This window comes from Aedes albopictus, chromosome 3 (assembly GCF_035046485.1).
Source record: "Aedes albopictus strain Foshan chromosome 3, AalbF5, whole genome shotgun sequence".
Classification (NCBI taxonomy): domain Eukaryota; kingdom Metazoa; phylum Arthropoda; class Insecta; order Diptera; family Culicidae; genus Aedes; species Aedes albopictus.
In genome coordinates, this window is record NC_085138.1 from 36525926 (window position 1) to 36538103 (window position 12178).

A 12178-nucleotide genomic window follows, 5' to 3' on the forward strand; every position below is an offset into this window, starting at 1 on the left:
AAATGTGGGTTCATTGGAGAAAATATATCCTGAATAGATATTGAAGCCATATTATCGCTACTTATTGCAGTCAGTCAGCGACTTTATTGTATATTAGAATAAAAAACGCGCGATTTGATTTTGGGCGGAAGAACCATCCGTGCGCAACAAGAGCAATAAGTGTACGGCGGATTTCCACTCAGTCATTTTGATGGGCGCCGAAGCACGACGTAATGATGAAGGCTTTTCAATAACGGTGTAAGTAGTTTCGGTAAAATCGCCCGATCAAAAGTGGGAGTAAATTTGATGAATATGAATGGCGAGATACTGTTTTCGACTGTTTATACAGCAGTGTTAACAATTTTGAGTATTTTTGTCCTTTTTTCAAAGGCGCAATATCATTGGCGGAACAACCAAATGAAGTGATCAAAATCAGATGTGGAAATCTGCCTTTGTTTAAATTATTGTTTTCCAGAAGTGGAAACTTATTTTTGAGCTAATGTCAGGAAAAATCATATGTTTTTGAGTTGTTTTATCAAATTATGCTGAAAAGTGATTTGTTTAAATTTTGGCTTTTCCGCCCTTTTCAAATGTTGGTCTAGAACTCTCAAAAACTCCCTGGGGACTTACAGCTGCTGCTGCTGCCTAATTCGGTTCGGTTGCGACTCGCATGGGTCGCATTTCCACGCGCCCGGTCACTGGATCTCCGTGCTGCTGCTGCTCTGTTGAGGTGTGTCGTTTACGACGTTCGTCTTGAGAATGGTCTTTCCACAGCGAGCGCATCGTTTTTATATTTTTCGCCACTTTCGCCCTTCATCACGCTTTGAATGGTTGTTGCAAAGGGGAATTGACTCTCAATTTGTCGTTCAGTAAATTGATCTAATTGTATTACCAACTAAGACTCTATTGTACAGCCAGCTTCATGTACTAAAGGTTTACATTGCTTTAGAACTAACATTGACAATTTTTCCTATTTACAGCTACATTCATATGGATTCATCCGAGGTATCTTCCCTTTCAAAAATGTTCACATGGTGTGGAAGTCGGACAAGTCATGGTTTCGCATATGAGAAAGACCTTGCTTTTACGTTATTCGTTGCTGCATCTCTCGAAGATCGTCGGTTCCGCCTGGCAACGGAAATGAAGGAGGCCGGTAAGTTTGATGACACTGTGCTGATTTTGGACGATCGGAAGGAAGTATGGTTCTTTCAAGCCAAGCACAGTCAGTCATCGAAAGCCAAAATTGAGTACAAAGAGTTTTTCCCTTCAAGTTTTGAAGAGAACAGCCAATTTTCCCTGCCAATGTACATCCAATCGTTCTTGAATGTTTCGAAACGAAGTGAGCTCAGGAATTATACCAAGCGATTTATTATCTTTACCAATAAAACGATTGATGAAAATACTAGACATGAGCTGGGAGAGCATATGGACATAAAAAGCTGTGCTTCGAATGACCCACTGGAAAATAAGGTATTCATCAGAAAAACTGAAAAATATGTACCCAAAGCCGACCAAATTCTGTCCTTACTGATAAAGGTAAACGAATTACCTGTTGCCATTAAAGATGCTATAATCGAACTTCAGAGATCCGGAGCAGTAAAAAGTGTCTTACGAAAATACACCACTCCTTTACGATCCATATTGAAGATAGACAGCTCCGTACGCTTTTCAGAAACATTTACAGGAAATGAGGATGAAATCAATCAACGATGGTTATGGCACGAGCTTCAAACACATTATATTACCCAGGACGAAACGACTAAACGCCTATCAGAGGTGATTTTCAGCAAGAAGGTAGACAAACGCTTATTGCAAAACAAATCCGGTGAAACAAGTTTTCCTCGGTTTATCGAAGAGTCTGATTTGAGAAGCTTTTTTGAATGCCTTGTAATATGCACCGACCAGCCTGACAAACTCTCCTCACTGAGAGATAACATTACAGAATCGGTTGTGGGGAAGTGGGTTCATGAAAGGGATCGTGGCTTGGTTAGTGATAAAGCAAAATTTCATGTAGTATTTGAAAAAGAATTTGAAAACTGGCACATGGTTACAAATCTGGAAGGAAATCAGAAACCTTTTTTGAGCAGCTACGAAGGGAATATGTGTGTTCAAATGATAAAGGCAGAAGTGCGTAGGCTTCTTCAAAAGGTTACAGCAGCAGATTTCAGTAGTTATGTGGAACGTACGCTAACCTCACAAAACGGACAGAAAGAATTCACAGAAGATGGATTTATTTCAAAGCTGGAGCAACTGTATGATCAGAATAGGTACATACTAGTAGGGAAACCAGGCACGGGGAAAACAACATTCATGAAAAAAATCACATATTCACTACAAACCGATTACAACAAACACGTGTATCTGATTTGCTTAAGTAGGTTGTTCAAAAACTACGAGGGACGCACCGATATACTCACACTCGTTAAATCCGCTTTTTCAAAATCGATCCAACAGATTATTCAAAACAGTTTGGAAAATTATACAAAACAATGTTTCATTCTACTAGATGCTTTCGATGAGATTGATGCTGTGCACCAGGGCACAGCTATCCAGCTTATCAAAGAAACGTTCTGCAAAAATAATATTCGGGTTTTCATAAGTGGCAGAAATCACGTGAAAGGAACACTCGAGAAAGAATTGCAAGTTGAGGCATTAAATCTTGTTCCATTAGTTGAGGATGAGCAGCTGATGTTTTTGAGAAACTACTGGGACATCAGTTCTGAAATAAGTCAGGAAGATTCCGAAAGATTTATAACATTTGCGGAACGTTTGCTCGAGCTTTTGCATGACAGTATTCAATCTGAATATTTCAACTTTACTGGTCTACCTCTAATGGTTCGAATGCTTGCAGAAGTCAACAAAGAAAAATTTGAGCAATACTGGAGGTCAACAAATGACCAAATGAACGAAATATTAGATTTGGAAAACGGATTCAGTAAATTGCGTTTGTATGAAAGTTTCGTTAACATATCGTTCAATATATTTATTAAGAAAATAAATAACGAGGAAGGTTACGCATCAGTTGATTCAAAAATTAAGAACTTTTTCAAAAACAATGTGAACAAGTTTTATCGTGCCCATCAGATAATTGCTATTGAACAATTAAACGTTCCTGAACTACGTGACACAATGACCAATAACGATTATGAAACACTTCTGGAAAACATGCAACAAATATTGGACGACGGAGAAAAGTCACTATTAATCAATGTTTCGAACAAGAATCAGTTAGAATTCACTCACTTATCGTATGCAGAATATTTCCTTTCGAAATTTTTGTATGAGCATGTGTTAGATTGGGAAGCGATATTATTCGATGTTTTGTATATACATGAAGTGGTTCGAACCTTTTATTTTTCGATGATTGAGGAAAATTGGGATAACAGTAAATCGCAAATGGACGCAATTAACCGAATTTGCCACGAAACACCTGATATGATGTATTTAGTCTGTTCTGATGGTTACGAATTAATTTTAAAAGAGCTCCTGAAGCACCATAAGGCTAAGCAACTGTTTAAATATAGTTGGCAAAGCAATAAAGCCACACTTCTGCATGCTGCTGTTCAATCCAGGAAAGAAAACATTCTAAAGTTAGTTCTCTGTGATCACCAATTTGGCGATTGTACTTACCACGGAGCAATCAATAACAAAACGGAACTATACGAATCTGAAATAGACATAAATACCCCAGATTCAGAGGGAGCTTTACCAATTCATTACGCTGTATCTGATGGGAACGAACCGTTTGTGAAGATGCTTGCGCAACATGGTGCTGACAAATGTATTAATGCTCAAGACTACTACGGAAATAGCCCTCTACATATAGCTGCCAGAACGGGGGATGCGGGAATATTCAAGCTGTTAATCAAAAAATACTTAGCAGATTACGAAATTGCCAATGCAGACGGACAAACTCTTATTCATTTGGCGGCCGCAGGAGAAAACATGGAAATTGTACAGACGCTTATAGGTGACTATGCGGCTGATGTCAATGCGCAAGACAACGATGGAGATACACCTCTCCTTCTCGCTGCAAAAAAATATGAGTGGGAGATGGTCAAGATGTTGATTGACAAAGATTCCAAGTATTCTGCAGACTACAAAATTGTCAATAAATTCGGATCAACTCTTATGCATTTGGCAGCCGCAAGAGGTAACATGAATATTATTCAGATGCTTATAGATGACTATGCGGCTGATGTCAATGCGCAAGACAACGATGGAAATACTCCTCTCCTTCTTGCCGCCACAAATCGAAGTTGGGAGATGGTCAAGATGTTGATTGACAAAGATTCCAAATATGCTGCAGACTACAAAATTGCCAATAAAGCCGGACAAGCTCTTATTCATTTTGCGGCAACAGGAGGCAATATAGAAATTGTACAGATGCTTATAGAAAACTATGCGGCTGATGTCAATGCGCAAGACAACGATGGAAATACTCCTCTACATGATGCTGCCCAGTATAGTACGCGGGAAATGGTCAAGAAGTTGATTGTTGCGTATTCTATGGACTACAAAATTGTCAATAAATTTGGAAAATCTCTTATCCATTCTGCAGCCGCAGGCGGAAAATTGGAAACAGTAAAGATGCTTATAGATGACTATGCGGCTGATGTCAATGTGCAAGACAGCGATGGAAATACTCCTCTACATGATGCTGCCCAGTATAGTACGCGGGAAATGGTCAAGAAGTTGATTGTTGCGTATTCTATGGACTACAAAATTGTCAATAAATTCGGATCAACTCTTATGCATTTGGCAGCCGCAGGCGGAAAATTGGAAACAGTAAAGATGCTTATAGATGACTATGCGGCTGATGTCAATGTGCAAGACAGCGATGGAAATACTCCTCTACATGATGCTGCCCAGTATAGTACGCGGGAAATGGTCAAGAAGTTGATTGTTGCGTATTCTATGGACTACAAAATTGTCAATAAATTTGGAAAATCTCTTATCCATTCTGCAGCCGCAGGCGGAAAATTGGAAACAGTAAAGATGCTTATAGATGACTATGCGGCTGATGTCAATGTGCAAGACAGCGATGGAAATACTCCTCTACATGATGCTGCCCAGTATAGTACGCGGGAAATGGTCAAGAAGTTGATTGTTGCGTATTCTATGGACTACAAAATTGTCAATAAATTTGGAAAATCTCTTATCCATTCTGCAGCCGCAGGCGGAAAATTGGAAACAGTAAAGATGCTTATAGATGACTATGCGGCTGATGTCAATGTGCAAGACAGCGATGGAAATACTCCTCTACATGATGCTGCCCAGTATAGTACGCGGGAAATGGTCAAGAAGTTGATTGTTGCGTATTCTATGGACTACAAAATTGTCAATAAATTCGGATCAACTCTTATGCATTTGGCAGCCGCAGGCGGAAAATTGGAAACAGTAAAGATGCTTATAGATGACTATGCGGCTGATGTCAATGTGCAAGACAGCGATGGAAATACTCCTCTACATGATGCTGCCCAGTATAGTACGCGGGAAATGGTCAAGAAGTTGATTGTTGCGTATTCTATGGACTACAAAATTGTCAATAAATTTGGAAAATCTCTTATCCATTCTGCAGCCGCAGGCGGAAAATTGGAAACAGTAAAGATGCTTATAGATGACTATGCGGCTGATGTCAATGTGCAAGACAGCGATGGAAATACTCCTCTACATGATGCTGCCCAGTATAGTACGCGGGAAATGGTCAAGAAGTTGATTGTTGCGTATTCTATGGACTACAAAATTGTCAATAAATTTGGAAAATCTCTTATCCATTCTGCAGCCGCAGGCGGAAAATTGGAAACAGTAAAGATGCTTATAGATGACTATGCGGCTGATGTCAATGTGCAAGACAGCGATGGAAATACTCCTCTACATGATGCTGCCCAGTATAGTACGCGGGAAATGGTCAAGAAGTTGATTGTTGCGTATTCTATGGACTACAAAATTGTCAATAAATTTGGAAAATCTCTTATCCATTCTGCAGCCGCAGGCGGAAAATTGGAAACAGTAAAGATGCTTATAGATGACTATGCGGCTGATGTCAATGTGCAAGACAGCGATGGAAATACTCCTCTACATGATGCTGCCCAGTATAGTACGCGGGAAATGGTCAAGAAGTTGATTGTTGCGTATTCTATGGACTACAAAATTGTCAATAAATTCGGATCAACTCTTATGCATTTGGCAGCCGCAGGCGGAAAATTGGAAACAGTAAAGATGCTTATAGATGACTATGCGGCTGATGTCAATGTGCAAGACAACGATGGAAATACTCCTCTACATGATGCTGCCCAGTATAGTACGCAGGAAATGGTCAAGAAGTTGATTGTTGCGTATTCTATGGACTACAAAATTGTCAATAAATTTGGAAAATCTCTTATCCATTCTGCAGCCGCAGGCGGAAAATTGGAAACAGTAAAGATGCTTATAGATGACTATGCGGCTGATGTCAATGTGCAAGACAGCGATGGAAATACTCCTCTACATGATGCTGCCCAGTATAGTACGCGGGAAATGGTCAAGAAGTTGATTGTTGCGTATTCTATGGACTACAAAATTGTCAATAAATTTGGAAAATCTCTTATCCATTCTGCAGCCGCAGGCGGAAAATTGGAAACAGTAAAGATGCTTATAGATGACTATGCGGCTGATGTCAATGTGCAAGACAGCGATGGAAATACTCCTCTACATGATGCTGCCCAGTATAGTACGCGGGAAATGGTCAAGAAGTTGATTGTTGCGTATTCTATGGACTACAAAATTGTCAATAAATTTGGAAAATCTCTTATCCATTCTGCAGCCGCAGGCGGAAAATTGGAAACAGTAAAGATGCTTATAGATGACTATGCGGCTGATGTCAATGTGCAAGACAGCGATGGAAATACTCCTCTACATGATGCTGCCCAGTATAGTACGCGGGAAATGGTCAAGAAGTTGATTGTTGCGTATTCTATGGACTACAAAATTGTCAATAAATTCGGATCAACTCTTATGCATTTGGCAGCCGCAGGCGGAAAATTGGAAACAGTAAAGATGCTTATAGATGACTATGCGCCTGATGTCAATGTGCAAGACAACGATGGAAATACTCCTCTACATGATGCTGCCCAGTATAGTACGCAGGAAATGGTCAAGAAGTTGATTGTTGCGTATTCTATGGACTACAAAATTGTCAATAAATTTGGAAAATCTCTTATCCATTCTGCAGCCGCAGGCGGAAAATTGGAAACAGTAAAGATGCTTATAGATGACTATGCGGCTGATGTCAATGTGCAAGACAGCGATGGAAATACTCCTCTACATGATGCTGCCCAGTATAGTACGCGGGAAATGGTCAAGAAGTTGATTGTTGCGTATTCTATGGACTACAAAATTGTCAATAAATTTGGAAAATCTCTTATCCATTCTGCAGCCGCAGGCGGAAAATTGGAAACAGTAAAGATGCTTATAGATGACTATGCGGCTGATGTCAATGTGCAAGACAGCGATGGAAATACTCCTCTACATGATGCTGCCCAGTATAGTACGCGGGAAATGGTCAAGAAGTTGATTGTTGCGTATTCTATGGACTACAAAATTGTCAATAAATTCGGATCAACTCTTATGCATTTGGCAGCCGCAGGCGGAAAATTGGAAACAGTAAAGGTGCTTATAGATGACTATGCGGCTGATGTCAATGTGCAAGACAACGATGGAAATACTCCTCTACATGATGCTGCCCAGTATAGTACGCGGGAAATGGTCAAGAAGTTGATTGTTGCGTATTCTATGGACTACAAAATTGTCAATAAATTTGGAAAATCTCTTATCCATTCTGCAGCCGCAGGCGGAAAATTGGAAACAGTAAAGATGCTTATAGATGACTATGCGGCTGATGTCAATGTGCAGGACAGCGATGGAAATACTCCTCTACATGATGCTGCCCAGTATAGTACGCGGGAAATGGTCAAGAAGTTGATTGTTGCGTATTCTATGGACTACAAAATTGTCAATAAATTCGGATCAACTCTTATGCATTTGGCAGCCGCAGGCGGAAAATTGGAAACAGTAAAGATGCTTATAGATGACTATGCGGCTGATGTCAATGTGCAAGACAACGATGGAAATACTCCTCTACATGATGCTGCCCAGTATAGTACGCGGGAAATGGTCAAGAAGTTGATTGTTGCGTATTCTATGGACTACAAAATTGTCAATAAATTCGGATCAACTCTTATGCATTTGGCAGCCGCAGGCGGAAAATTGGAAACAGTAAAGATGCTTATAGATGACTATGCGGCTGATGTCAATGTGCAAGACAACGATGGAAATACTCCTCTACATGATGCTGCCCAGTATAGTACGCGGGAAATGGTCAAGAAGTTGATTGTTGCGTATTCTATGGACTACAAAATTGTCAATAAATTTGGAAAATCTCTTATCCATTCTGCAGCCGCAGGCGGAAAATTGGAAACAGTAAAGATGCTTATAGATGACTATGCGGCTGATGTCAATGTGCAAGACAACGATGGTAATACTCCTCTTCATTATGCTGCCCAGTATAGTACACGGGAAATGGTCAAGAAGTTGATTGTTGCGTATTCTATGGACTACAAAATTGTCAATAAATTTGGAAAATCTCTTATCCATTCTGCAGCCGCAGGCGGAAAATTGGAAACAGTAAAGATGCTTATAGATGACTATGCGGCTGATGTCAATGTGCAAGACAACGATGGAAATACTCCTCTACATGATGCTGCCCAGTATAGTACGCGGGAAATGGTCAAGAAGTTGATTGTTGCGTATTATATGGACTACAAAATTGTCAATAAATTCGGATCAACTCTTATGCATTTGGCAGCCGCAAGAGGTAACATGAAAATTATTCAGATGCTTATAGATGACTATGCTGTTGATGTCAATGCGCAAGACTTTGATGGTAATACTCCTCTTCATTATGCTGCCCAGTATAGTACACGGGAAATGGTCAAGAAGTTGATTGTTGCGTATTCTATGGACTACAAAATTGTCAATAAATTTGGAAAATCTCTTATCCATTCTGCAGCCGCAGGCGGAAAATTGGAAACAGTAAAGATGCTTATAGATGACTATGCGGCTGATGTCAATGTGCAAGACAACGATGGTAATACTCCTCTTCATTATGCTGCCCAGTATAGTACACGGGAAATGGTCAAGAAGTTGATTGTTGCGTATTCTATGGACTACAAAATTGTCAATAAATTTGGAAAATCTCTTATCCATTCTGCAGCCGCAGGCGGAAAATTGGAAACAGTAAAGATGCTTATAGATGACTATGCGGCTGATGTCAATGTGCAAGACAACGATGGAAATACTCCTCTACATGATGCTGCCCAGTATAGTACGCGGGAAATGGTCAAGAAGTTGATTGTTGCGTATTATATGGACTACAAAATTGTCAATAAATTCGGATCAACTCTTATGCATTTGGCAGCCGCAAGAGGTAACATGAAAATTATTCAGATGCTTATAGATGACTATGCTGTTGATGTCAATGCGCAAGACTTTGATGGTAATACTCCTCTTCATTATGCTGCCCAGTATAGTACACGGGAAATGGTCAAGAAGTTGATTGTTGCGTATTCTATGGACTACAAAATTGTCAATAAATTTGGAAAATCTCTTATCCATTCTGCAGCCGCAGGCGGAAAATTGGAAACAGTAAAGATGCTTATAGATGACTATGCGGCTGATGTCAATGTGCAAGACAACGATGGAAATACTCCTCTACATGATGCTGCCCAGTATAGTACGCGGGAAATGGTCAAGATGTTGATTGTTGCGTATTATATGGACTACAAAATTGTCAATAAATTCGGATCAACTCTTATGCATTTGGCAGCCGCAAGAGGTAACATGAAAATTATTCAGATGCTTATAGATGACTATGCTGTTGATGTCAATGCGCAAGACTTTGATGGTAATACTCCTCTTCATTATGCTGCCCAGTATAGCACACGGGAAATGGTCAAGAAGTTGATTGTTGCGTATTCTATGGACTACAAAATTGTCAATAAATTCGGATCAACTCTTATGCATTTGGCAGCCGCAAGAGGTAACATGAAAATTATTCAGATGCTTATAGATGACTATGCTGTTGATGTCAATGCGCAAGACTTTGATGGTAATACTCCTCTTCATTATGCTGCCCAGTATAGTACACGGGAAATGGTCAAGAAGTTGATTGTTGCGTATTCTATGGACTACAAAATTGTCAATAAATTTGGAAAATCTCTTATCCATTCTGCAGCCGCAGGCGGAAAATTGGAAACAGTAAAGATGCTTATAGATGACTATGCGGCTGATGTCAATGTGCAAGACAACGATGGAAATACTCCTCTACATGATGCTGCCCAGTATAGTACGCGGGAAATGGTCAAGATGTTGATTGTTGCGTATTATATGGACTACAAAATTGTCAATAAATTCGGATCAACTCTTATGCATTTGGCAGCCGCAAGAGGTAACATGAAAATTATTCAGATGCTTATAGATGACTATGCTGTTGATGTCAATGCGCAAGACTTTGATGGTAATACTCCTCTTCATTATGCTGCCCAGTATAGCACACGGGAAATGGTCAAGAAGTTGATTGTTGCGTATTCTATGGACTACAAAATTGTCAATAAATTTGGAAAATCTCTTATCCATTCTGCAGCCGCAGACGGAAAATTGGAAACAGTTAAGATGCTTATAGATGGCTATGCAGCTGATGTCAATGCGCAAGACAACGATGGAAATACTCCTCTCCTTCTTGCTGCCAAAAATGATGAGTGGGAGATGGTCAAGATGTTGATTGACAAAGATTCCAAATATTCTGCAGACTACAACATTGCCAATAAAGACGGACAAACTCTTATTCATTTGGCAGCCGAAGTAGATGATATAGAAATTGTACAGATGCTTATAGACGACTATGCGGCTGATGTCAATGCACAAGACAATGATGGAAATACTCCTCTTCATCTTGCCATCACTACGGGTGAGTGTCAACGGGTCAAGATGTTAATTGATAACCATCGCGCAAATCTCTATGCAGCTAACAATTACGGCCAAACTCTTTCTCACGCAGCTGCCATGCACGGCCAGTGGGATATTGTAGAGATGCTTCTCGCCGATTTTTCGTTAGATGTCAACTGTCCAGATGAGAACGGGCAGACTCTTCTGCATTTGGCAGCTGAACTTAACGATTTGGATGCTGTGAAAATGCTTGTAAATGGCTACTCGGCGGATACCAATTACACTGACAATAGAGGACGGACCCCCTTGAAGGTGGCAGCAAGATGTGGGAACATAAAAGTTGTAGACGAGCTGATAAAAGTTATGGAATGGTCCCTTATTCTAGAGGCATTTGGTTTGTAACTACAGAGACTTACAGGGCTGCTCCGCAGCCACAGTGGCTCCCAATTACACCCGGAAACAAGCTCAGTAGCATGAGACCCCTCGAGCTGGGTCTCAGGGCCGGCATGCTACTCGGTAATTGGAGGGACTTCGCGGACTACGTATGAAAACCAAAGAAGATTCACATTTGTAACCGTTGTTACAAGCTTCAAATAGTTTCAGGGCTGTTACAAAATTTCCAAAATATCATCCGCGAAATTCGCGACTTCTGAAATAAAATCCGCGACTCGGAAAACAAATCCGCGACATGAACATAAATATTCAAATTTCAAATAAAACCAGATGACATGTTTTAAGGAATCGTTGATCCTCTGAAATTGTCAAAAACAGCAATGTAAAGTGGGATACGATTTCTCACACTATGTACTGAAAAGTTTGATCTCTTGGTTTCAACAACGATTTTTCAATAAGACCTATTTTTTTTTGTCAATCTCTGTTTGTGATATTACAGAAAGTGTATTGAGATTTCCAAAGATTAAGGAACAACCATGTCTCTTGTTTATCGGGTGAAGAATGCCAGTTATCTCAGTAACATGTTTATCACTGAAATACCGGATGAGAAAAAAAGAATAAGTCCTTGGGACCCTAGAAGTGCCATAGTGAAAGAATTTTTGAAAAGTATTTGGCCGGACCATAACAGTTTATGGCCGAAGTTTGAGGTGTTCAACTGAAATGTGCATTAGAACGTGCCGTGCATATATTTAGGCGTTTTTGGTATTTAGGCTTGTTTCGTTATTGTCTAACGCCTAAATATATGCACAGCGCGTTCTAATGC

At 40.1% G+C, this 12178-nt stretch overlaps 1 protein-coding gene across 1 annotated transcript in view; it reads left to right on the top strand.

The window, feature by feature from the left end:
* LOC115254570 (uncharacterized) overlaps positions 1-11977 on the top strand; it is a 47962-nt gene extending 35985 nt beyond the window's left edge. Inside the window, exons 3-10 of the mRNA XM_062857231.1 lie at positions 960-8119; positions 8219-8323; positions 8423-8527; positions 8627-9139; positions 9239-9343; positions 9446-9547; positions 9647-10363; positions 10466-11977. Of these exons, the coding sequence (XP_062713215.1) occupies positions 960-8119; positions 8219-8323; positions 8423-8527; positions 8627-9139; positions 9239-9343; positions 9446-9547; positions 9647-10363; positions 10466-11364 (9706 nt within the window). The 3' untranslated portion in view covers positions 11365-11977. The remainder of the gene's footprint in view (positions 1-959; positions 8120-8218; positions 8324-8422; positions 8528-8626; positions 9140-9238; positions 9344-9445; positions 9548-9646; positions 10364-10465) is intronic.
* The last annotated feature ends 201 nt before the right edge of the window (positions 11978-12178 follow it).